The sequence below is a fragment of the Dipodomys spectabilis genome, unplaced genomic scaffold (genome assembly GCF_019054845.1).
Source record: "Dipodomys spectabilis isolate Male_0828 unplaced genomic scaffold, ASM1905484v1 ptg000231l, whole genome shotgun sequence".
NCBI classification, from domain to species: domain Eukaryota; kingdom Metazoa; phylum Chordata; class Mammalia; order Rodentia; family Heteromyidae; genus Dipodomys; species Dipodomys spectabilis.
The window spans coordinates 2,930,703-2,956,156 of NW_024870908.1; the positions used below are offsets into that span (position 1 = coordinate 2,930,703).

Genomic DNA, 25,454 nt, shown 5'->3' on the forward strand with positions numbered 1-25,454 from the left:
TGGCGCTGGCTGGCGCTTTACAAAGGAAGACCCAGCCCAGAGGGGCCCTGGCCTACGCCACGCCCTGGCAGGGGCATGGCAGGGGTCACTAGGCTTTTCAGGAGGAGCTGGAGAGCTGAGCACCTACGATGTGCCCGGGGTCCCCAGGAACATGCATCATGGGGTATTCCCTGCCTGGTCTGAGGTGTGGCTCTGGGTTTTCATGGTGTTCTGGATTGGGGGGGGGGGAGCTGCACGCCTGGCAGGCCTCAATAGGGTGGGACCATCACCCTGCTAGCTGCCAGCAGCCTCGGGTGGGGTGGTCAAGGCAGGGGGGCTCCGGCCAGCAGGGGTGAAACAAGGGCCAGTGCAGCCCCGGACATTCCCTTCTGAATCCCACCACAGCACCGAGGGCGGCAGGCCACACTGCTGGTAACTTTGTCCTTTTATTGCCAGGTGTGAATTTACAAGGGAGTTCCACCTCGTGTTCGGAAAGAGCCTGAGTCACATGGGCCTCCGGAGGGAGGCTCGGGGGCCGAAGCCCCGCTCCTCTCTGAGATCAGGGTTTATTGACACGTTTGCAGAATCAAGTTCGGAAGGAGGAACCTTACAGTGTAGGCCTGCCGTCAACTGCATTGTGACTGTATTCAATGGTTCGTATTTATTGCATCTAGGAAAAGACCAGAACCGGATCCTGGGCACCTTACTCAAAACAGTGCGTCTCAGACCACCGGGAAACCCAACGCCTCATGCCCGTGCCCGGGATGGGGTGGGCAGGGGGGCTGCGTGGCAGTGGGGTGCTGCTCCCGGATCCTCCCCTAGCTCTCAGGCTCCACTGCTGTCTCTGTCCATCTGGGGGGCACTCTGCGCCCAGGTCCCCCCAGAGGCAGTGCCCTGCCCATGCCTCCGGAAGGGAGGCCCTGCACGGCCCATGACCAGGCCTAAAGCCGCGGTGTGGGGTTCCTGTGACCAGCCCCACAAAGCCAGCCCAGTGAGCCCGTCGGCAGCCCTGGAAGCGCAGCCATGGAGCTCTCTGCCAAACGCCCGGGCGGGGCTGCCCAGGACCTCCAGCTTGGAAGCTGTGGTGGCCTGGGGTGAGTGTGTGTGTGTGTGTGTGTGTGTGTGCATCCACGCCCCTGGCTTCACCTCCCACCATTGGGACCAGACCCAGTGCATTCTGTGGATGGGCCTGCCTGGTGGGACCCAGCTGTTAAGATTATGGGGTGCTCCTGAAGACACAGCCATGCCCACTGCCCCAAGAGGGCTAAGACCTGGGTAAGGAGGTCCTTCTCCAGTCCCCGAGGCTGGCGGCCTCCTGAGTGCCGAGATGAGGGCACGCATCCCTCCTCGCCAGTGAAGCCCCTTGGAGCCCAGGGGCCCTGGAGGTGCCTGGGGGGGGGCACGCTGCCAGTCCCGGGGGAAAGACCTCACAGACCTAGCCGGGGGAGGGCCTGGCACCGCCCACGACTGCTCCTCCCATGCCGGTGGCCACCAGGCCGGCTGCAGATGCTGGACTGGGAACAGGTAGGGGCTTCGCAGGCAGGGTGCCACCTGCGTGCGCAGCGAGGCAGCACGGGGGCGCTGGCACGTCTGTTCTCATTTCGGCTGTTGCAGAGACGGGCATTTCGAAACCACAAGTGCCCCGGGCTAGCCTGCTCCTGTGGGGTCAGCCTGCTCCCGTGTCATCCCTTTCCTTTAGAAGATCAAGCCACACACGCGGTTGCGGGGGTGCCGGAGCCGTGGCCGGGGCTCCCCTCTGGATGGCCATCTTTCTCGTCTCCCACTCCTGGCGGTCTCTCCTCCCCAGGGGCGATGCTCGCGGCCGGGGCTCATCACTGCTCGTGGTCGAGGCGCATCTGGATTCTGCCTTCCTTATCAGCAGGGTCTCAGTCCTGGTGGGATGTGGAGGCGGGGCCTCGGCCCATGCGGGGAAGCTGGTTGGATGGCGATCTTCTCACAGGCTGCGGCAGCCACGCCTGCAGCTAAGCCAGGGAGGAAGGCGTTGGAGCTGAACTGGACACGGGAATCCTGGCTGCCTGGGCCCAGCTGGGTGTGTGGGGTGGCGTATGGGAGGGTTTCTTTTTGTTTGCCACAAGCTCGTCCTGTGGCAGTGGCAGTCGCGATGGAAGGAGAGTTGTAGATGGTTTGGGGAGGCCGGTCTTGCCGCGGGGGTCCTCACCGGGCATCCACACGCAGTGGGCAGCAATCATGGCCGCGGGTAGCTCCCCCGATGTTAGCTCCAGTCACAGGTATGGGCTTGGGCGGTCTTCACAGCCCAGAGGGAGACGGCACTGGGAGGGGAGGCTGCTGTTTTGAGCGGGAGCTGCTGAGACCTCCCTTCTCCTGGAGAGATGGCCCTCAGGGAATTCAGCCAACTGCAGAGAAGCTTCCAGAACCCTCGCTCCATGCCACCGGAAAGCACGTGGCTCTCTCTTGCTTCTGTTTGACAATAAGCTAAGCTTTACCATCTCACAGGCTCCTGAGAGTTAGTGCAGAGAAATAAGAAGCCTTGGTGAAAAGGGAGAGACACCAAAACTCTCAATGTCAGACACTGAGGGCGGGAAGGAGAGCCGGGGAAGGAGAGCGGGCCAGGAGGGGCCTGCGCCGTCCTGAGGCTGAGGGTGTCCTTTCTTTCTTTTTTGTTTTTGTGTTTGGACTTCTTTGCTTCAAACAGATGCTTCTTAAATAAATTGTTTCACCTACTGCTGGAAGCAGAAATAAACAGCCCAAGGAGATGTCTGAGTTTGCTTTCTCCTCATTTCGAATGGAAGGTGATACTGTCTGGGTCTTCCGTGCCCGCTAGGGGGAGGGGGGGAGCGGGGCGGAGAGCCCTGGTGGGTCCTGCCACCTGGGGTGTCGGGCTCAGGGACAAGGCAGCCCCCCAACTGTCAGCAGCACGCACTGGGCCGTCCGCACGGGCCCGGCCTGCTTCAATGAGGTACAGAGCAAAAGAGGGCTCCAGGGAGACGTGGGCGGTCCCATGTGTCTTGCCATCTACTGGGGTTCCTGCCAGCTGGCCACACACAAGGCAGGGGGCGGGCCACTCAGTGCATGGCGGGGGGACCTTCCGTCTCTGCCCCCGTGGCCTCCTGGTCCCCCGTGGCCGGGCATGCCGGGGCTGGCGTGGAGGGCTGGGCGACGCCGGTCAGAGCACGGAGGCTGTGGGGGTCCACCGGAGGGACCAGCGTCAGGGACTCCACGCTCAGGGTGTCGGCAGTGTCCTCGTAGAGCAGGGAGATGGTGGGCTGCGGGGCGGGAAGCAGGCTGGGGGACAGGTGTGCGGTCTCCACCTCAGCACCCCGAGACAAGGTCTTGCTGGGCCTGGGGTCTACTTCCGTGTCGTTGCCCATCACCAACTTGTCGGACAGGGGAGTCTGAGTCTGCTCCGGAGTCATGGGGGCGTCTAGCGGGGAGAGAAAGTGGGGACTCATTTAGTGCTGGCGATGCCGCACTCGGGCCGGCACCCCCCCATTCCCACCCCAACTCGAGGCCCGGGGGAAATCTGGGTGGGGGCGGCAGAGCTGGGGGCCATGTATTCCTTGTGGGGGACACTGACACTGCCAACTCTAGTTTTACTTAGGCCTGGGGAAAGCATGTCAGGGCCCAGAGAAACATCCGGGGCTTGCGCAGAATGAACACGGGGATTAAGAGAGTTTCCTGCGGGTGGAGACCCGGCCTGGGCGGGCTTTATGGACAGACATGTTGGGACCAGCCTCCTGGAGATCTGGGCCTATGAAGCATAGAGTTTGGGGATGCCTGGGCCCTCAGGTTGCATCTGCAGCCTCCCCAGAGAGGGTGCCCCTTGTGAGATCAAAACACAGCAAAATATGAAGAATGTGGTGGAACTTTCCAGCGTACACTTCCTTAAACTGTGGCTTGTGCCCATGTAGGGGCTGGTGCCACCCCAGGCCAGGAACCAAGAAAACACTTGATGCCGGTACGGCCAGAGTGGCAGGTTTTGGGCTTTTTTGTTTCTTCGTGTTGTTCCAAATCCTTGCAGACAAAGGATGGCCTGTTTCTTTGCCATGAGGAGTTGGGGGTCGAGTGGGAGAGTTTCTCCAGGACTAGAGGCTGGGCATGGAGAGACTGGGAGGAAGGCAGCGGCTTCCTGCCTGGGCAGCAATTTCTCATTTGTCTGCAGCATTGTAGGCTAGTGCTCGCTGTGCGCATGCGTGGTGTCCGGGCCCCGGGAAGACGGGAGGCATTATTTTGGTTTAATATGATTCCAATTGAGTTAGGTTTTTTTTTTTTTTTGGTCTCTTTTAAGCCAAAAATAAAATAGGAAGGCAAACTAAACAGAGCAGAGGCAGAACAAAGAGCAAAGTAAAAAAAACAAACAGCATTAAGCATGGGATGCAAGCGAGGAAGAGACCCCACCCCCCACCCCCCCGAAACGCACGGCACAGACAACTCTGCCATGGCACACGGCATTCCTCCCATGAGACTCCCAGTTCTGGAAGGTTCGGAGTAGTGTCTTCCTTCAGTCTTTCCCCTCCTTCCCCCTTCCTGAATGGAACTTGAGGCCCCATGCATGCGAGGCCTGTGCCTGGCCTTTCTTTAAAAAATCAAAACCAAACGAAGCTAAACAAAATCCATATGCGGATCAAGCGAGAGCGAGAAGGAAGGTAAGAGGAAAACACCGCGCGCTGCCTCTCTGCGGGGCCCTGAGCAGAGTGAGAGGCACTGGAAATCACGGCTGGGGTCCCGTCGGAGCCCGGAAGTGCTCGGTGCATGGCATCCACCGATTCTGGTGAAAAGACGCCTAGGAAGGGGGCTGGCTTCGGCTCCGGCGTGCTGCTCGGAGGTGTGGGGGTGAGAGCGAGCTCACCTGCTCAGCACCCTGTCTTTGAGCGTGTGCCCCAGCAGGGAACCTGTGCACGTGGAGGTCATCTAACAGGCAGCGTGGAGAGGACTCGAGCGCTAAGGAACAGAGCAAGGCCCTGAGTTCATGCCCCAGTATAGGCACAAGAACCAAGACAGAAACCAGACTTCGGTGGGAAAGTCCTCTCTGGGCTCAAGCCGGTAAAATCAGGTGGACAGTCGGGACTTGGCAGAGCTGGCCAGCTACCAAACAATGCCACGTACACTACGCTGGTTTCCTTAGGGGATGGACCCACCCACAGTTTTTGCTACAAGGGCTGCGTTCTCCTTTCTCGAGAGGTCTGTCTTCCTGGCTCCTGGGCTGGGGAGTGGGGCCAAGGCAAGGATGGGCAAGATCTTCCTGCAGCTGCCTGCGCCCCCGGAGCCTCACCCTTGGCAGCCGGTCGGTAGCTATGGAGGCAGGGCCCCCTCGGATCCTGTCCAGTGACCTCCAGTTTCCAGTGAAAACGTGGATTTGTTGCGCGTGGGCTGGGAGAGGCTGGGGGAATGTGGCGGAGAGAAGGAAACCTCCCAGGGAGAGTCGTAAACAGAAAAGAGGGCGGAGGGCTCCACTGGCAAGCGCAAATGCCATTGGAGAGGCGCGGTTGGCAACCCAGGACCGTGTCTCAGGAGAGGCGCAGGAGGGCCGAGCACCAAGCCGGTGACACTGAGCATGCGCACTGAGCTACACCAGGCGATGCCCTCCCACCCACCCCTGCGTTTGGAAGCCAGCTGACTCCTGGCTCCCAGCCGGGCTGTGGGACTGAACTTGCCACTTATCACAAATCCTCACCTCTCCACTCCGAGGCTGCCCAAGCCCCACCGCCCAAGGGCACTGTGGGGACAGGCAGGGGCCGGGGCTTTGGGGCTCAGGGTTGGCTTTGGGTGGTGTTTCACAGACAGTTTCCAGACTTTGCAGGAAGAGCTCCTGGGAGGCACGGGCTGGGGGACGGGGTCTCACATGAGAGCCGGCTCTGTGGGAGGCGGGGGTGGGGTGGGGTGCTGACATCAGCCTGGTGTCCCCCTCGGGGCTGGCCGGCTAAAGCGTGCTGGGACGGGAAGGGCCCGGGGGGCGCCTGGAGGAGACCTGCCTGAATTGATTGTGCACCAGTTGCCGTGGCAGCTGCCGTTCGAAGCACTAAACCCAGTGGCCGCCGTGACTGTCGGCCTCCGACAGGCTGAGCACGCGCCGGCGTTCTTTCCTGCCACTCCTGACTAGAGGGAAACACAGCGACAGATCATAGAAAGCCTTTAACAATGGACAGCGAAGGCGACATGGAGAGGGACACGGAGCAGCGACGGACGCGAAGCATCGATGAGAGCGGCGCGGCCCTGCCCTGGCTCCAGCGTGAGCTCCTGGCACGTGGGGTGCCCATCTCCCCGCCCACACGCAGGGCACCTCTGAGCCACCCCGCGCCCCCAGGACCAAGCAAGGACTTGAGATCCGAGCACCCAGTCCTCCGCTTGTGCAACTTCATCTGCCTGACGACAGAGCCAGGTGGCGTCCTGGAGGAAGGATCCAGGTCACCAGCGAGAGACGTCTGGTAAAGCCAAGGTGCCCCTCAGTGCTGGCTGAGCCCAAAGTGCAGAAGTGACCACTGGGCCTCCCCAGGACAGGCTGAGGAGATGGGGGTGGGGTGGGCGGGAGCCAGAGCAGGGGAGTGAACCATGCAGGTTCCCCACACGGTGTGGGGGTGGCATTCTCACAAGGGGGCGTGGCTCGTGAGTTCTGGGGGAGGCTGTGGACGCTCCCGGGTGCCCGCGGCCCTGCACTCTCCTAGGAGGCGGCCGGGAGCCCCACACCATGGCTCCTGGGTCTGAGGCCAGTGCTCCCTCTCCTGGGAGCACTGAGGCCAGGCCCAGTGGCTGAGGGTGGGTGCTCATCAGCTGCAGCAACACATTACGGGCAGGTCACCCAGGAGGGGGAGCCACGATCCCGCAGGCAACTGAGGGCACACCGGGCGCAGCAGGGCACCCCGGATGCAAGAGTGCGCGCCAAATGCCACAGGACGACGTGGCTAAAGATGGCCAAGATGGCCCACCTTCTGTTGTATAAACAGATAATGCCGCAGAAAAAAGTGGAGGAAAGACACTATCCCTCCCTGGGGGTTTCTGTCCTTAAAGTTCCACTGGATTAAGCAGACTGAGTTCAGTGACATCGGCCGGCCTCAGGCTGCCTGGCTCCATCTGACCCACAAGGGAGGTTGTGTGGGGCTGAAGGTGTGTGTGCAATCAAGCGCCCGGTGCCAGGAGCGAGGCGGAGCAGCTGCTGGGACACCTGCAGCATGCCTGCCGGGAGGGAGTATGATCAGCGGGGACCGCCAGGACAGGGTGAGGGTCACCCCAACTCTTCAAAACTGATTCTTAAAAGCCTGGGGGCGTGCCTCAAGGGGTACGGTGCAAGGCCAAGGCTCGGTCACTTAGCTTTTTTTTGTTTTTCTCAAGCTCTTCCCCTTGAGCCATAGCTCCACTTCTGGCTTTTGGGTGGCTAACTGGAGATAAAAAATCTCATGGACTTGGGCTGGGAAGGTGGCTCAGTGGTAGAGCGCTTGCCTTGAGCTGAAGAGCTGAGGGACAGCGCCCAGGCCCAGAGTTCAGGCCCCACAACTGGACCCCCCCCCAAAAAAAAAAAATCTCATGGACTTTCCTGCCTAGGCTGGCTTTGAACTGCTATCCTCCTATCTCAGCCTCCAGAGCAGTTGGGATTATAGGCATGAGCCACTGATGCCCAGCAGTATCTGCGTGTGTGTATGTAATTTTAGGTTGATTTGCAATTGTTGGTTTGTGTTGGGTACAGAGTGACACTTTGGTCCATGTGTACAATGTTTAACAATGAAATAAACGTGAGGACCTTTTCCAGCACCTCATGTGATCATCATTTGTTAGGAACAGTCAAAGTCTGCTCTTCTGAAATACACAGAAGTCCCAGGGAGCCCTAGCCGCCCGACTGTGGCATGAAACACTTGACCTAGATCTCGCGTAACTGAGCTTGCTCCTAGTCAAACAGCTAGCCCTGCAAAGTGTGAGTGGAAAAGTCCCTGGGCTTGCCAGTTCTGCTTTCAAAGGCCTGATGGCTCCCATCCACATCAGGGAGCTTTCTAAACTCTGGGAAGCTAAACACAGGGTTGGGGATGTTCCTGATTGAACGTGTGCTCTCAAAAACCACTTGAATCACCAGTGGCTCTTGGTGGGGCTGCAGCTGTTTGGAGTGAGTGGTGGGTGGTGAGGTAGATGGGTTCTGGGGAGAGGCCTTCTTTGGCCCATGCTGCTGCCCGACTGGCCCTGTAAAGTCTGGCCAGCATGCCATGCAGGCACCTGGCCCGATCAGGGCCTGAACACTGGACTATCATTCAGAGCCAGCGGCAGACCAGGCCACTGGCCATCTCAAGTCAGTTCTGAGTCCCTCGGGCTGTGTGTGGGAGGGGACTATGTGCTCAGATCACCACTGCAGGGACTGGACGCCAGATTCTGGGTGGACCCGGTGGCTCAGGGCTCTCTCCTCACAGAGATCAATAGCTGTATCCCAGGGTGGTACTCCTGGCCCAAGGAAATCATGAGTTTCCCGCTAGGCGGCCCTTCATCAGGAGGCGCAGTATCTCAGGGCTGTGGAGCAGGGGCTGGTGGCTGGGCTAGGCTTTAGGTTTTTACTGTTGGGGTGAGCCTCTGAAGCCTGCTGTGGGCACAATAATTGGGGAGATGCCTTGGAGATCCTGTTACTTATCACCTAGAACTGCCTGGCCACCTGACAACCAGGCAAATCGCCCATCTTGAGAGAAGACGTGTTGTTGGCAACCGTGCGAGGAATGGTGGGGGAGGAGAGGCTGAGGAGGGCCTAGGAAAGTGGCCAAGAACTGCGTACCACAGATGCAGGCCCGGGGGGGGGGGGGGGGGGGTGGGGGGGGGGAGGGGCAAGCGAGCAGCTGCCTGAGAGCCATCGTGCTCATGTGGCTCTTGGCTGCTTTCAGTTTTAGGCAAAGAAGCATCTGATTTATTTGTTTGCTGTACAGCTGTTTATCTGGACTTCCTTAAAAATGGGAGATAGGAGCCGGTCACATCTGTACCTCTACCTACTCAGGAGGCTAAGATCTGAGGATCATGGTTCACAGCCAGCTTGGGCAGGAAAGGCCATGAGACTCTCATCCCCAACTAGTCACCAAAAAGCTGGAAGTGGAGCTGTGGCTCAAGTGGTAGACAGACAGGCTTGAGCAAGAAAAAAATACTAAGGGACAGTGCCCAGGTCCTGGTACCAGCATAAAAACCAAACCAAACACCTTCCCCCACCAAAACACCTGGAAAGGGGCTGGGAAGTTGGCTCGGTGGTAGAGCGCTTGCCTTGCATGCCTGAAGCCCTGGGTTCGATTCCTCAGCACCACATAAGCAAAAAGAAAAAAGCCGGAAGTGGCGCTGTGACTCAAGTGGTAGAGCACTAGCCTTGAGCTTAAGAGCTGAGGGACAGCACCCAGGCCCAGAGTTCAGGCCCCACGACCGGACCCCCCCCAAAAAACAAAAACAAAACACCTGGAAGACAGGCATGGCTGCCGCCTGGGAAGAGACCTTTCACCTCAGCAGCAACTGGGACGGTGTGTTTGGGTGCACGCAGACTCTGAAGTGCCCACACGCAATAGAAGGTGTGTGCATATCAGCACATGAACACAACCGTGCACTCTTGATCTGGGTCAAGCATGAGGCCAGAATCAAGCAGAGCCAAGGGGAGGTCCCGGCACCTGAGGGCTCTGTCTGCACCTCCTAGCGAAGAACTGCTCGAGCTGAGGCCACGTTTCACTGGGTTTAGAAGCCCCTCAGATAGTGTGGTCAGTGCTCCAGGCTGGCAGGGAGAGGAGCAGCCCCTGAGTGGCAGGGGTTCACAGTGAGGTGGCTGAGGGGCCTTTTCTGCCCCTGGCATCTATGGGAGCTGGTGCAGGTGTTTGCAGGGGAGGCGCAGGTTGCAGGTGCCAGCTGGCTAGCCCTCGGCTGGGAAGGTAAGAACTGGATCATGCGGTGCCTGGGGACCCCTCGCTCCTGGTGCTCAGGGATGGCAGCATGGCCCGTGCCCTGCCGTGACTCCCGTTACGACCTCCAAAACCGAGCAGGAGTCAAGTCAGGGTCCCTGATGTATGATGGGCAAGGGTTCTGGGTCAGAGCTTGTAGGAAGAGAGATCACGAAGGGTCTCTAACTCAGGATGTGGACTGGGGGTCCCTGGGGCCCTCTGGATCTTATGCGGGGGTGCTGCTGGGGTGTGAAACACCCCACTGGCTGGAGGTCGGGAGGCCTGGCCTGGCTCGAGCCCCATCGGCTGGCTGCATTGCGGCTGTGCTTACTCTGTGGCATGTCTGACTTGGTCTAAGTTCAGGGACAGTGAGATCTGACCCCACCCCATCCTGACAAAATCCAAACAGGCGGCAGTGGGACGGGGGTGCGGGGGAGGGGGCGGGGGGCAACTGGACCCCACCAAACACTGAAAGAGGAAATGGATTCTTTTTCTGGGATTCAAAGAGTGGCCCCTGGAGATGGTCCTGGTGACACCAGAGATTCTGGAGGTGGTAATAGGAGTGTTGGGGCCGTCACCTGTCACCCAAGCCCCTTTAGTGCTGCAGCCAGGGGACGGGCAGGAACCACATATTGCTACCCCTGGTGGCAGCATCCGCCCAGCGTGAGAGGAGCATGTGTGTGTGTGTGTGGGGGGGGCAGTCAGAGGTCGCAGTGGAGGCAAGGGGTCACGGGGTCTCCAAGCCTCCCCATCGAGTCCGCGGCCCGTACCTGCTGGGCTCTGGGCTGCCGAGGGTGCAGAGGACGAGCCCCCTGAGTCGCAGTGGCTGCCGCTGGGGCTCCCGCTGGCCGTCGGCGGGGATGGCGATGACAGGGATGGTGCGCTGCGCTGGTTTATGCACTGGGCCACGGCGAAGCCTGCAAGACACGAGGGCGGGCGTGGGCACGGCAGGCCCGCAGGGCAGCGTACCCCCACACGGGGGGAGGCACTGGGGGGTGAGCGCCCCAGTGGACAGGGGCTTCAAGGCTGAGGCAGCTCTCTGCGTGTCTCTGTGGCTCCAGAGATGAGCTGTCCACACACACACACACACACACACACACACACACACACACACACGGCTTCTTTGGTCTACTTCAAGAGAAGGCAGCAGCCAGCCTCAGGCCAGGGTGGGGCTGGGAGGGGGTAGGGCTGGGAAGGGGCGGGGCCTGGCTCAGCACCCCTGGCTGTGCCCTTGAAAGGGCTTCCAGGACCCCCCACCAAGCCCCACAGAGAGGCTGGCCATCCCTCTGCTGTCCTGACCCACTTTGCCAAAGCAAGGCACCAGACTCACACTGGAAGCCACCCTGGGTCGCACGGGAGCCCCAGCCCTCTCTGCTCTGCTTTGTGGCTGGGGGGGGTGGGGGGTGGGGAGGGTGAGGGGTGGGGAGAGCTTTCCAGTTTATGACTGTGTCCTGCTGCCCACTCTCCTGACCCGTGTGTGTGGGGAGGGGTCAGCAGGCTTCTCAGCATGGCCAGCACAGACGCAGAGTGCGGCCGGAGAACACTCTGGAAGCATGCTCTCTCCATGACAGCCCTCAGCCTCTGTTGTCCAGCCTGAGGCCTCCTCCAGGACATGCGCTGTTCTGCGGGGTCTGTCCTTTAGCACACTGCTTTTCCTAAGGGGTGTGGTTCGGACTTCATCGTCTCAATACCCAGAAACCCTCACCAGCCCCTAATTCAGAAGCTGCACCAAGAGGAGACGGCTCCCGGCTGCTATCTCCTTTGCACTTGGCCTTCACCTCGTTCAGAACTCAGAGAGGTGGCAGGTGTGGACAGTACTTGGCAAACCGCAGACACTGCCTTTACAGGAATCTAGCCACAGAACTGGGTTTACCCTGCCCCAGCTCTCACACTCAGAAGATAGTTGCCGTAGAGACCATGTGGCATGCACAGCCTTGAACAGTGTCCAAGCAAAAACAGGGCCCAAGGACTTGGTGTGGAGAATGGAATCAGGGGATGGCCCCAGGGAAGCGAGCACACGTGTGGTGTGTGTGTGTGTGTGTGTGTGTGTGTGTGTGTGTGTGTGTGTGTGTGTGTGTGTGTGTGTGTGTGTGTGTGTGTGTGTGTGTGTGTGTGTGTGTGTGTGTGTGTGTGTGTGTAGACACTAGGGCTTGAATTGAATTTCAGGGTCTTTTTTCTGCCCTGGGTTCTTCTGCCTAAGGATGGTGTTCTACCACTTGAATCATGACTCTTTTTTGCTGTTTAAGCAGAGAGAAGCATCTCATGGACTTTTCTGTTCGGGATAGCTTTAAATACCCACCTTCGGATCTCAGCCTCCTAAGTAGCCGAGATTACAGGCGTGAGCCACCTGGGCCCAGCTCAAGGAAGTCTGGGGTTTAACCCCCACTGCTCATCTGCCCAGATGGGGTGCTCGGGGAACACTTTGCCCTCCCTGGTCTTCTTCCCTTCATCTAGTGAGGTGTGCTGTGCTCTCCCCTCCCCTTTCTGGGGACTTAAGCCAAACCCTGCACTTGGCGGTCAAGGAGGGGCTATTTGTACAAATGTTCTGACATGTAGCCCTGCAAGGCAGGTGCACAGCCTGTCTCTGGTGCCCGATGTCATCCACTGTCTGTGGCAAGAGGGCTGAACAGCTTCCCCGGTGTCCTTAGAAAGAAGCTTCTGTGAGAGGCGGTGTGTGGCGGGGAGCCCACGCAAGGGACTGTGGGTAGCAGCCGCCAGATCCTGACGCTGGCCAGCAGAATTCCACAGGGACAATTAGCCACAGCCTCACGCGAGGAGTTTTATAGCTGCTCACTTCTTAATCACTTGAAGTGGTAAACCCTCGAGTTTACAAGCTGTTTATTTGCCTGGAAAATGAATTACCCCTCCACAAATCAAAGTGTTGGGAGGCTTTTCCCCGGCTGCCTATTTATCAGAGGTGCCAACTCAGGCGGTGAGTGTTACAATAGGATAGGGGTTAAGCTCGAGTGGACCGGTGGCAGGGCTGTGACTCCAGCAGCCACACGCTCCTTCTCCGAAGACAGGCCTTCTGTCTTGCTCTCGGTAAAGGCCTGGGTTATTGGCACCAGGCTTGCCACCAGGACACATCTCATACAGGGGGCAGCAGGTGCTATGGGGAAATCGCAGTGCGGGCACTGGTGTGTAGCAGGCCCTGGCTTTGAGCCTCAGCATGAACTTGGGGGATGGATCTGGCTGAGGCTCCAGACTGGCAATAAAATGCACGTGTAGGGGGTTGGGCAGAGGCCAGGAGGGCATTTCTCTTATCTGCAGCTGCTAAAGCCCCACTTCCCTCCTCCATTACATGGAAGCCCACGAAGGCGCAGTGGTCTTTTCTTTGTTCTGGGTGCCCTGGCCTGCTGCGGTCTGAAGGGTTCTCTTCTAAACTGAGGTGGCCACTGCTCTGGGAGGGAATCTGTGCTGGCCAAGAGCCCTGGCCTCTAGTTCTTGCTTCACCCTGGAGACATCCGGGATGAACGGGCTCTGGCGGAGGTGCCGGCCTTCCGGGGCTGTGTTAGCCCCCAGGGATTGCCAAGTGTCGCAGACATGCAGATCTACCACAGAGGACGGAGCAAGGGCTCTGAAGGATGTCTGCTTGTTCCAATCGTGGCTCTCCCGGAGTATGTCTCAACAGTAGCCTGTGGAATGTGGACCAAAGGCTGCTGGGCCTTACATTCCTTCTGACCATCTCCCCATTGAGGAACTACACTGTGGATGTCGCTATGAGCAGATCTGCACGTTGAACAAGGATGGCGGTGCATTCATGTGCTGATCAGGGAACTGTTATGACCCATGGCTGTGCCCAATAAAGAGAGGAAGGCAAATGGGCTTCTGATGCAGCCCCATGGTGCAATTCTAATGTGACAACAAAAAATACTGGTGAAGCTGAGTGCAGTAATGGATGTCTGTAATCCCAACTACTTGGGAAGTGGAGGTAGACTGCCATTTGAGGTCAGCTAAGGCAAAAAGTTAGTGAGGCCCTAAGTCAAAAACAAATGGAAGCAAAAAGTGCTGTGTTGGGGGCATGGCTCAAGTGGAGAATGAGCGTGAGGCTCTGAGTTCAAAACTCCGTGACCCCCATCCCCAATGTTGGCATAAAGGAAGATTGCACTTCTAGAACAATGCTTAAAAAAGCTGCAATATGAGAATATGGGGAAAGGTGCCTCAGGCTCTCCTGCCTGCCTGGCCCAGAGGAGAACATGGTGAAGACAGATTCAAGGCTGGCTCTGATTTCGCCTTTTGGGCTCCCTCCCCACTCCAGACTTCCTAGGACCTCTACGTACCTCCCGGGGCCGGGCATACACCACTGATGAGCCATGTCCCGGGCCGCTCAGGGGTGGCCCGGGGTCTTCCATGGCCCCTGGCTCCGTGCTGCCTGTGGTTCAGGGAAGACGCACTAATGAATAATTCTCTGGCACTTATGGAGCACAAACCACCACAAAGCCAGCCTTCTATTTTAGGTCCATTGATAGAGAGTGTGCTGGGCATGGAGTCCGAACCTTGGGTTCAGTCCAGCTTTGCCCACACTGGCCCCCTCTCCCGAGGCCTCCGCTCGGGCTCAGTCAGGCTCAGAATTCACTCCACAGTCCCCACTCAGCGCAGATTTCTCCTTGCCCCACCAATACTCATTCAGCTTTCATCATGGACCTCAGTCGCTTCTAATTAAAACCAAACCCTCAGGCCAGGCAGGCAAAACAGCAAAGCCCCCACACAAAGCCACCAGATGACAGGCCCACAGTCCATGTAAAGGTGACAGGAGACAGACTTCCAGGTATGGGGCATAAAGATCACTCAGCTCTGAGCTTTCGTGAACCACAGCCTGAAGAAGATAGCACCTACCAGTCATCTGCCAGTGCATACTGGCGGAGCCCCAGGGAAGGCAGGCTACCTACCTGGAGAAGGAGCTTCATTTTGAGGACGTAGCACCAGACTCCGCCACCCCCGCCCCTTCTTTCTGTTGTTCTTGGCTGTACTGGGCTGGAACTGAGCTAGATAGATGCTCTACTACTTAAGCTGTGCCCTCAGCACTTTTTGCTGTGCTTATTTTTGTTTTGTTGGTCGTGGGACTTGAACTCTGGGCCTGGGCGCTATTCCTCTGCTCTTTGGCTCAAGGCAGATGCTCTACCACTTGAACCACAGCGCCACTTCCCATTTTCTGGTGATTAATTGGAGATAAAGAGTCTCATAGACTTTTCTGCCCAGGCTAGCTTTGAACCGAGATCCTCAGATCTCAGCCTCCTGAGTAGCTAGGATGACAAGCATGAGCCACCAGTGTCCGGTCCTGTGCTTTTTTTTTTTTTTTGGATGGTCATGGGGCTTGAACTCTGGGTTTGGGCACTGTCCTTGTGCTCTTCAGCTCAAGGCAAGCGCTCTACCCCTTGAGCCACAGTGCCACTTCCAGTTTTCTAGTGGTTTATTGGAGATAAGAGTCTCATGGATTTCCTGCCCGGGCTGGCTTTGAACCGTGATCCTCAGATCTTAGCCTCCTGAGTAGCTAGGATTACAGGCGTGAGCCACTGGCGTCCGACTCCTGTGCTTATTTTTGAGACCAGGTTTGGTTTTTGGGCCTGGATGTAAATGGACTGGGATTCTTCTAGGCAAGTGTTCCACTGCAGCTGGGATGGCAGGCATATGCTAATGTATCCAGCTATTGGTTGAGATAGCGTCTTTCCAACTTTTTGCCAAGGTTAGGCTTTGTATGTCAACCCTCCTGAGGAACTGCTAGAGTTTCAGGTGTAAGCCATGATGCCTGGGCACCAATTTTGTTCTTGACGTGCCATACAACACTAAACAGGGAAGTTTCTGGCTGGTGCAGGACCTTGCTAGGAGGGAAAGGGGGTTCCCTTCTCTTTCCAGTCTCCCCCGTGGTCTTCCCCACAGTTGAAAGTCACCCATTCCACAAGGCTGACAAGTTGGTGGCTCCAGGAAACGGCTCCAGGGAGCTAGCGGTTAATGCTGCTGGGCCTCCCCATGCATTTCCTAGTCTCCTGCTTCCACAGAGCCCCAGACACCAAGGAACACCTGCCTTCTGGCAGGCAAAGGCAGCGCATGCACACCTGCCAATTGCTGGGGCCAGAGTCTGGTTCTTCAAGAGAAGTGGAGCGTCTGGATTCCTACGTAGGACATGCAGACGCAACTCAAATCCTCCTGGTCTCCTCCCCACCCCCAAAGGGGGGTGAGGCTGGAACCCGGAGCCTCATGCATGCTTGACAAGCACTGTACCACTTAGCCTTCGAATTCATCTAAAAAAGCAGGCAGTGGGCCACCCCAGGGGACCAAGCCCAGGAAGTGCCCTGTCTGCATAGGTTATCAGTGCACAGGCTCTGCCTGGGTTGAGATGGGGTCTCCAGGCTCCAATTCAAATCTCAAAGAGTCGAGCCCATTTCAGTCTCTCATACAAGAATGTCAAAGAGTGTCTTAGGCAGCGTTTAGGGGTGGGGTGAGGGAGAGCTGTAGGATTTGGAGGGTAGACTGCCTTTCTGCCCTTGCAAAAACTAAAAACACGAAAACAAAACAACACTCCCCCCCCCAACATTTATCTGTGCTGTTCCAGGCAGAAAAGCACCCGGGGGCGGGGGGGGGGGGGGCTGCAGCTCCCAGGGTTCGCCTTTCATTAGCAAATTCACTCTGAGGCTGCAGCTCAGGTTTCTGGCTGGGCAGCGTTCATATTTTCTCGCCACACTCGCGATGCTGGGAAACAGTAAAAAAAATCAATCAGAAGACAGCAAGTGCCGGGTGGCCCTGTGCTTGCCGGGCCGGCTCCTGCCTCGGTCTGCCCTTTTACCTTCGGTGAAGTCTGCCAGGTCCCCTGGGCTGGGGGGTGGGGTGGGGGGGGGTGGCTGGAATGTGACAGTCTGGGACCTTGAGCCTGCGGTGGCTCTGGCCAGACACTGCCTGTAAGATCTGGGGCAGGACAGCTTCCTGGAGGGGCTCTGGAGCCTGGGAGCAGAGGCTGAGAGAGAGGACGGAGGGTAGAGGTGGGAGGACACCAAAAAAATCACTCGGAGAGCCCCAAGGGCTAGGGCACCTCTTAGAAAAACCGAGAAGGAAGGGATCTACTGATATGTTCTGACCTTACCAACTGCAGGACCCTGGGATCTGCCCCCAGTGGAGTTCAGGTTCCCAGAGCTTGCAGAGATTTCCCCTCCCCGGCCCCCCCATCTCCCTTTAGTGAGTCTAGGCTGATGTGTTTTAGAAAAGTCTCAGGGCTTTCCCCCCCACCCCCACCCCCATCTCCAAGAAAAGCTTTTGCTCCTTTCTTCCTGCCACTTCCTGTCCAACCTAGGAGGTAGATCTGCAACCCAGGCACCTGGGAAAGGGGACAGTTGCACAGTGCCCTGCTGCGCCCCACCCCCACCCCCGCTCCCTCGGCTTCCTGAGCCTCACCACAGCGACCCCTGATCACTGACTGGCCGCACCTCCAAACATAGAAACATTTTTATTCTAGTTGCTTTTTGAAAGGATAGCATAAAAAAATAGCCGGGGACTCGCAGAACTGTTTAGCCTACAGCTCTTTGTCCAGGGACAAATCCTCTTGGATTTTAAGGACAATACTTGAGAACCTGCAGAAAAGAGAAAACGGGCTTTCAGTACCTTGCTTTTCCTCTGTCCTGTCCTACAGACACTCTCAGGATGGGCTTGCCTTTGGTGAAGGCCTGATGTGTGGGCTGCCACCCATGGGAGAGACCCCAGGGCTATGTGTCCCTTGTGCTGCATGGATCTCAGGAATGCGGAGGGTCTCTCTAGGGGTGGGCTGGCATGGGGGAGGCGTGGGAGACCGGCCTTGGGGCTGATCCCCAAGGTGAGCAGGCCCCTCTGCGCCCAGCCCTGCCCTTTCCGATGGCATTACCGTCTGTACATCAGTAAGCAAAGAGCTCCACAACAGTCTCTTAGCCAGGGTGCTACAAGGTTCACCAGCAGCTGGGCTGGCCGCCTCTTACCTGAGGCAGGGAGCGGGGCTGAAAGAGCAGGTTAAAGAGGGAGCAGGTTAGACAGTGCCCAGGATGCCCCTGGTGCGGGGGGGGGGGAGTGGGCGGATACCAACCCAGAGACCTGTGTGGCGGGGGGGCCACTACACTCAGGCTCTGTTCGCCAAGGACAGCCCCCAGGGTGGGTCCCTGGCCCACTGTCCTTGCTTCTCAGGCCTTGGGTCTGACAGGGGGAGGGAGTGGGCAGCTTCTGAGCAGGCTGCCTGTCACTGTCCCTGAAGCCTCTGCTAGCACAGGTGTTCACTGATGGGGGTCAGGCCACAGTGACAAGACAAGGACGTCCAGCAGCTGCAGCAAGAGCAGGAGATACTATCTGCAAGCCGGTGGGTCAGCCTGAGCTGGGAATGCACCCCGAGCCACACAGGCAAGATGGCTACCAGCCCAGAACACACTTCAGAAGCCCAGCGCTGGGGACGTGCAGCGGACAGGGTCCTGTCAGCTCTGCGTCCGCCACCCCGCGGGCCTCCGCCAATGAGACCGCTGCACACGCATGTCTGCAAGACAGCGCATGCTTGGCTCCGGCCCCGAGCTGCCACTCTGGGTGAGGTGGGGGGAGGGGAGGAGAGTGCAGGGCACCTGCTTAGACCAGCCTGTCTTCTCTCTTGAAGGTGGGTAACACCGCACTCCTCTGATTACTTGACTGGAATTTGGGGGAGCCTGAACTTGGCCCAGTGAGGCCCAAACTGGGCTCAGCTTTTTTTTTTTTTGGTCAGTTGTGGGGCCTGAACTCTGGGTCTGGGCGCTGTCCCTCAGCTCTTCAGCTCAAGGCTAGCGCTCTACCACTTGAGCCACAGCGCCACTTCCGGCTTTTCCTGCTTATGTGGTGCTGAGGAATCGAACCCAGGGCCTCATGCATGCAAGGCAAGCGCTCTGCCACTGAGCCACCGTCCCAGCCCCTGGATCAGCTCTCTTTAGAATACTGTGGAAGCAAGACAAAGATCTCCCTCAGTCAGCTGCATGACTGGAGGCCTGAGTTGATGCAAGCTGAGATGTGGAGCGCATTCTTATAGTAATCTTAAGTCTCACAAAGTCGAAAGCCTGGAGATGAAAACAACTTTTGAGAAAACAGGACTCTTGTTATTTCCACCTAGATTCTTAAATTCTCAGGCTCTGCTTCATTACAGACACACCTGACGACCCTGTGTCAGAGTTGGATGAGTTTGATCCAACTTTGTGCAATGAATCCATTCAACCAAGTAGACCCCCCAGAAACACGACTAGCTGGCCCCGCCCACTATGACTCCACCCTCTTCCTTAGTTTCTAGAACAGTCATGGTGGGTCGGAGACCATGGATGGGGAGTGAGGGAGCAGCAGCTGGGGATTTAGACAAATGACTTTCCCTAGTTGTTGACTTCTCTTTGCTCCTGCTATCAGTGTGCATGCATGCACATGTGTACGCACCTGTGCGCATGCCCCTTCCTCCAGCTGGCCATTTCCCAGCATCAGAAGCCTCAACCGAGGCTTGGGGAAGGCTGGCACTTAAGGAGAGGTGTCCGTGAGAAGGGGGCTTACTAGGTCCTGGAGGGGCTACGCTTTGAGGTGCCTTTTCTTTCTTACCTCCTTGCAAACACTAAAGTGAACGCCATCCTGGCTATTCTGCATTTGGAGTTTTGACTTCGTTTTTAGTATGATTAATATTTCATCATAAAAGTATTGATTTCCTTTAACTAAGAGACTTAAAGTTTGCAGCATCCTTAAGCATGATTTTATTATGTCTTGGGCCAAATGTTTTCTCCTCCCCCTCCTGAAAAGAATGCTTTTTCCTTTTCTATAATGTGTGTCAAGAAGAAAAAAGGAATTGATTCGCAGAATTCTGCATTATAGGCAGCTTTTAAGGAACCCATGTAGCCTGTGTATTTGAATAGACATTTCTTAAATGGCGTTGTATGTTCACAATTAAGCTTTTCTCTTCTGCTAAAGACACGAGACGGTTCCAAGAGAAACGAACCCTGGGAATCCGAGACAGCTCTGGCCATGACCCCATTGCTTTGCCAACTCCTTCCTATGGCCTGGGGCTCACAGAGAACTTAAGTTTTCAGGTTGTCACTTTCTTCCTTCCTTTTGGAAGGCAGCAGAAAACATGGGTTCCTGCCAGCCCGGGGCTTGTGTGTGTGAGCGATGGGGTGGGGGGGGAGCAGGGGGAGGCTGAGGCCAGTGCTCAGTATGAGACCATCTGAGAGGCAGGCGGAGGGCAGTGGCTGGCAGGGCCAGCGGCATTCTGCAGTGTTTAAATATTGAACATCCTTCCTCTCTCCTCCACATTCATTATTAAGTTGGACCCTCATCGCCGTGCGCACTGGCTTCACTTCTTCCTGTGAACTTGAGACACGATGGCCTGGGCCGGGGCTGGTGACAGGGAGCGGGAGCCATTGGGGTTTCTTTTTTTATGTAGACGTGCTGGAAATCCTTTACAGTCAGCCCCACACCCTCAGAACCGGGACTTCCTGACAGCATCTCAGCCTTTCAATGACCCCTGGCACCCAAACGCAGGTATCGCTGCCCCAAGTATCGACAGACGGGGTGGTCTTCCCCTTCCACACGGGGCGCAGAGGCGTCATCTGGGGTGTCATGAGGACCCACGCTCTGCTGTTGGGGATCCAGTGACGGCTCAGCGTTGGCCAGGTAGAAACAATGCTCAGGATGCCACAGCAGGGGGAGATGTGCCAGGCTGAAAGCATGATGTCTTTTGTGTGTGTGTGTGTGTGCTGGTATTGGACTTGAACTTGGGGCCTGGACACTGTGCTTTAGCTAGTTTAATCAAGGCTGCCGCCTTACCACTTGAGCCACAGTTCCACTAAGATGTACCAGGTTTACAGAAAAACAAGCATGACAGCTACCGGATGTGCTCTACTTAGTTACTGGACAACTGGCAAGGGGTGGCAATGTGTGAGATGCACCAGAGGTCACGCCCCAGCCAGCCGGCAAGTGGTGAGGTCACAAGTCCTGTGAAGGGGTGGGTGGGATCCACCACTGGGGCCCCCTGCAGGCCAGCACCATCCTGGGGATTGGCCAGTGGATTGGCCAGCAGGCTGAGCTGCTTACAAGCACCCATTTTTCCTGGGCTTTATCTGTTCAAGTGAAATTGTCCCAAATGACCAGCTGAAGCCTTCCACTTTCCTTTAAATGATAGTGCTACATTTGAGATCGATGTTTTCCCCTGAAACGTGGGCTAAATTTAGCCTTCCCCGCATCCTGCTCTCTGGTCTCAGGGCTGAGCCTTTGCTGTGCTGAGTTAGGTGTCTGCTGGCCAGCACCATTCCTGTTCCTAGCCCATGACTCCAACACCCAGCTTGTCCTTTGTTCTTATTAACACCCCCCCCCTCCCCACTACACACCTTTGTTTCTCTCTGCCTGTCTGGAGGGGGGGGTCTTCCCCAGCCCCAGCTTTCGAAGCTGATCTTGTGTCTCCTTAGCCACTAGCCTGGCTCCCATCAAAGCTCTGGGGAGCCCCTCCCTGCAGCCCCCGGCCCCCAAAGTGGCGAGTGCTTGGTATTTCATGCCCTTCGCAATAGAGGGCTGCTTTCGACTGAACTAAATCAGAGAACTTCTCTCTCCTAGCCCTGCTTGGCAAGCAGCCCGGGAGTGAAATTTCGCTGATTGATTTAATGCCGGGTGCCCCGAGGGCCCGGTATTTCTGAGATCTCGATCCCTCTCTGTGGTTGCAAGAGAACATGCTCTAAAGCAGACAGCTTGAGCTATGCTTTCTATTTTGCTGTTAACCTGTGGACTCTTTTCTTTTTGGCAGGACTGAGAAATAAAATTCAAGCGTGACTCGATGGGAAGATCGCTGGGCCCGCACTGGTGGGCGTGCACGTGTCTTGCGCGTGCGCGTAGCTTTACCTTGGCTGCACTGCTGCTCAGGGCCCAGGTGGGCTGGCGGGGCCTTCCTGCTTTGCTTTCCCGAAGGCTTGACAGTGCAGTGTGATCCACAAGAGCCGTAAGGGTACTGGCAGTTCACACCTGTCATCCTAGCTACTCAGGAGGCTGAGATGCTAGGATCGTGGTTCAAAGCCAGCCTTGGCAGGAAAGTCTGTGAGGCTTTTACCTCCGGTTAGCCACCAGAAAACAGGAAGTGGCGCTGTGGCTCAAACCAGTAGAGCACTAGCCTTGAGCAAAAGAGCTCAGGGACACCACCCAGGCCCTAAGTTCAAGTCCCATGACCAACAACCACAAAAAAAGAAAAGACTTAAATCCGGGTGGGCATTCCTATTCATCTCCAGGGATGGTTTCTCAAGGAATGAGTGCAAACAGGGGATTGGTAGGAGGGCAATTCACAGTGTGGCGGGCACAGCTTACACAGCTGACAGGAGCCGACTAAGCAAAATCTGGCGAATACACACCATGAAAGCTTGAACTGTGTCCCTTCTCCAATTCTGACACTGAAGTTCCACTCCCAGGGGCTTCAGAACGCAACCTGATTTGCAAACAGGGTCACTGTGCAGATGAAAGGAGTGAAGATGAGGTCGCTGGGGTGGGCTGGGCCAGGATGACTGGGTCTCATAAAACGTGGTGACCTGGACACAGAGACGCGCATACGGCGGGAGGACCGCAGGAAGGAGGCAGGGGCTGGCCATGCTTCTGCCGGCCAAGGAGCAGGCATTCACTGCTTGCCACCAGCAGGAGCTCAGTGACTTTGTCACGCTGTGCCTTGTGGCCTCTGCCAAAGCCATCGAGCCACACCTGGAGCTCAGGCTTCTGGCCTTTGCCACTGCCACCCAGTTGGTGTGCCACCAATGGCCGCTGCTCAGCCACTGAAACTGGAGTTTACAGACAGTTACTTTATCGCTTCTGACAGAACAACAGTGCTGTTAAAAATATGACCCTGCTGGGCGCCGGTGGCTCATGCCTCTAGTCCTAGCTATTCAGGAGGCTGACATCTGAGGATCGCCATTCAAAGCCAGCCTGGGCAGAAAAGTCCAAGAGACTTTTATCTCCAATTAACCATCAGAAAACCAGAAGGAGCACTATGGCTCAAGTGGTAGAGAGCTCGCTTTGAGCTGAAGAGCTGAGGGACAGTGGCCAGGCCCAGAGTTCAAGCCCCACGACTGCCAGAGGGGTGAGCGGTGTCGGGGGGAATTAAGACCCTGCTGGGTACTAGTGGCCTATGTCTGTAATTCTAGTTACTTAGAAGGCTGAAATCTGAGAATAGAGATTTGATGCTAACTAGGACAGAAAAGCCCAAGACTCCTGTCTCCAATTAACCTGCAAGTATGGTAGGCTGGAGGCGTGGCTCAGGTGGCAGAATGCCAGCCATGAGTGAAGAGCTAAGTGAGCCAGGCACCGGTGGCTCGCACCTGTAATCCTAGCTACTCAGGAGGCTGAGATTTGAAGATCATGGTTCAAAGCTAGACCAGGCAGGAACCTTTGTGAGACTCTTATCTCCAACGAACCACCAGAAAACCAGAAGTAGCGCTGTGGCTCAAGTGGTAGAACGCTCACCTTGAGCTGAAGAGCTGAGGGACGGTGCCCAGGCCCAGAGTTCAAGCCCCACAGATACTGTATCTTTCTTCCCGGGCTGCACAAGTGCACAGAGCAGCATCCAAGGCACATGCACTGCGACACTGTGTGGGCAGTAAAAGCCTGGAACTACTGAATAGCAAGGCCAAAGAAACACAAGTTATCCATACCATGGAATACTATGCAGCCATGAAAAGGAACACCTGTCACTTGTGAGCACCAATACAGATTTCTAATTCATTTCTAATTAGTGGTATCTGATGGGGATACAGAATTAGGATTTTGCCTTAAGTCTTTTTAAAGGCAGTTCCTTACTATAAACTGCGTGCTGAATTAAAATCTTTAGGAGCTAGCTGGGCTGCTAGTGGTTCTCTGTAACCCTAGCTACTGAGAAGGTGAGATCTGAGAATCGTGGTTCAAAGCTAGCCCAGGCAGAAAAGTCCCTGTGACACTCTTATTTCCAATTAACCACTCAAAAACCACTCAAAAAACTTTGAGCTGTGGCTCAAAGTGGTGGAGTGCTAGTCCTGAGCAAAAATGTGCTGGTCCTGAGTTCAAGCCCCATAACTGACAAAAAAAGAAAAGAAAAGAAAGTCCTTAGGAATGACAGCCCTGGGGCAGAGACATTTATATCATGTTACATCCTTAGCAGCTGAGTCTCAGGCAGCTAAAAGCAAATAGGTTAGTTTCTTTTGTACATAAATGTGCGTGTTCAGAGCAAATACAACCAGCTCTCACAAGCAGCCTACAAACTATCCAGGGCAGGTTCACAACCAAGTGAGTTTGAAAAAGGCTGCCTGTTCTGGTTTTTAGAACTGTTTCGCTTTTCTAACTGTAGACATGAGGCTGAGGTCCTGTGGCTCTGGACCCAGAGAAGAGTCTGGAAGGAGGCCATGGGAGGAAGGTGTCTAGAGGATGGTGGGAATTAGGGGGGACAACCAGAGGAGACTTCAACCCCATTCACAATGTCTTAACTAACTTTTTTTAGTTTATTTATTTTTCTGTAGGTCATGGGGCTAACTCTGGGCCTGGGCGCCGTCCCTCAGCTCTTCAGCTCATGGCAAGCGCTCTACCACTGGAGCCACAGCACCACTTCTGGTTTTCTGGTGCTTTATCGCAGATAAGAGTCTCAGGGACTTTTCTGCCTGGGCTGGCTTTCAACCGTGACCCTCAGATCTCAGCCTCCTGGGTAGCTAGGATTACAGGCGTGAGTCGCCAGTGCCTGGCTAGTTTAATTTTTTGTTATTATTTCTATTTATTTACTTTTTTTTGGGGGCAATACTGGGTCTGAACTTGGGGTCTCACACTTTCGTGGCAGGTACTCTACCACCTGAGCCACGGTCCCTGCTCTTCATCTTTTCAAAATGAAGACCTGGGTCTCTTCTTTCTTGCTTTGACTGGGCAGAAAAAGCAGTGGAGACAGGGACAAAGAGTGGCGGGTAGTGTTAGCGGGGCTCTCCCTCTGGTGGTGGCCACCAGAGGAGTGTGTCCCCACATGAGCACACAGCCGGCAGGGTCCGCTGGGTCACCCCTTCCAGTTCTATCAGCGCGGTGACATTCCTGTCCCTGGGCTCAGCAGCCCAGCCTGACAGGCTGGAGCTGGCAGCTCAGCAGTGCTGGCCCTGCCCCCATCGCCATGAAATACGGCCCCTTCCCCGCCTCTGCCTGCACGCCGGGGCTTTGATTCATCATTTCTCCTACTCGCTCTGTCCTTTATTTTTCTGCCCTCCCTGGCCTTTGATTGCTTCTCGTGAGTTTATCATATTGAACTTTTATCCCTTTCCAGGAAACCCTATTATTTTTTTCTTCCCTTTCACAATTAATAAATAATCGCGAGAGCACTTCTTTGGATAGCGAGCATCCTGCTGCTACAGCTCCTCCTCTGTGCCCACACCCCCGCCTGGGCTCCGAGGTGGAGGGGGGGCATCGCTACAGTGGGGACCAGGGGAGGCCCAGGTGGCTTCATTATTTGAGCCTGATGATAGGATCACAAATTTAGGGTCCCTCTCCAGGTAGGGGAGGTTCAGCGACTTGGGGCTCTAACCAGTGGGTGTGGACAGTCAGGGAGAGCCCCAGCCTGAGGAGGGCCTGGAGGCTGTTAGAGTCTAGGTACTACAACAAAGGTCTGGAAGGTCTGATCCTACCCTTGAGGTATTCAGAGGAGGGGCCCTGAGAGGGCTGGGT

At 56.4% G+C, this 25,454-nt stretch overlaps 1 protein-coding gene across 4 annotated transcripts in view; it reads right to left on the reverse strand.

Annotated features, from left to right (window-relative positions):
• Positions 1-406: 406 nt before the first annotated feature.
• Positions 407-25,454, reverse strand: part of Clec16a (C-type lectin domain containing 16A) — a 143,590-nt gene continuing 118,542 nt past the window's right edge. For 2 of the 4 annotated variants that reach the window (XM_042698333.1, XM_042698331.1), the window contains exons 22-23: positions 10,598-10,744; positions 407-3,382 (exon numbers count right to left, since the gene is read on the reverse strand). In XM_042698333.1, coding sequence (XP_042554267.1) covers positions 3,024-3,382; positions 10,598-10,744 — 506 coding nt within the window. In that variant the 3' untranslated portion in view covers positions 407-3,023. Of the gene's footprint in view, positions 3,383-5,930; positions 6,055-10,597; positions 10,745-17,243; positions 17,387-25,454 lie in introns of those variants that run through there. The other 2 variants (XM_042698334.1, XM_042698335.1) reach the window with 2 other exon arrangements.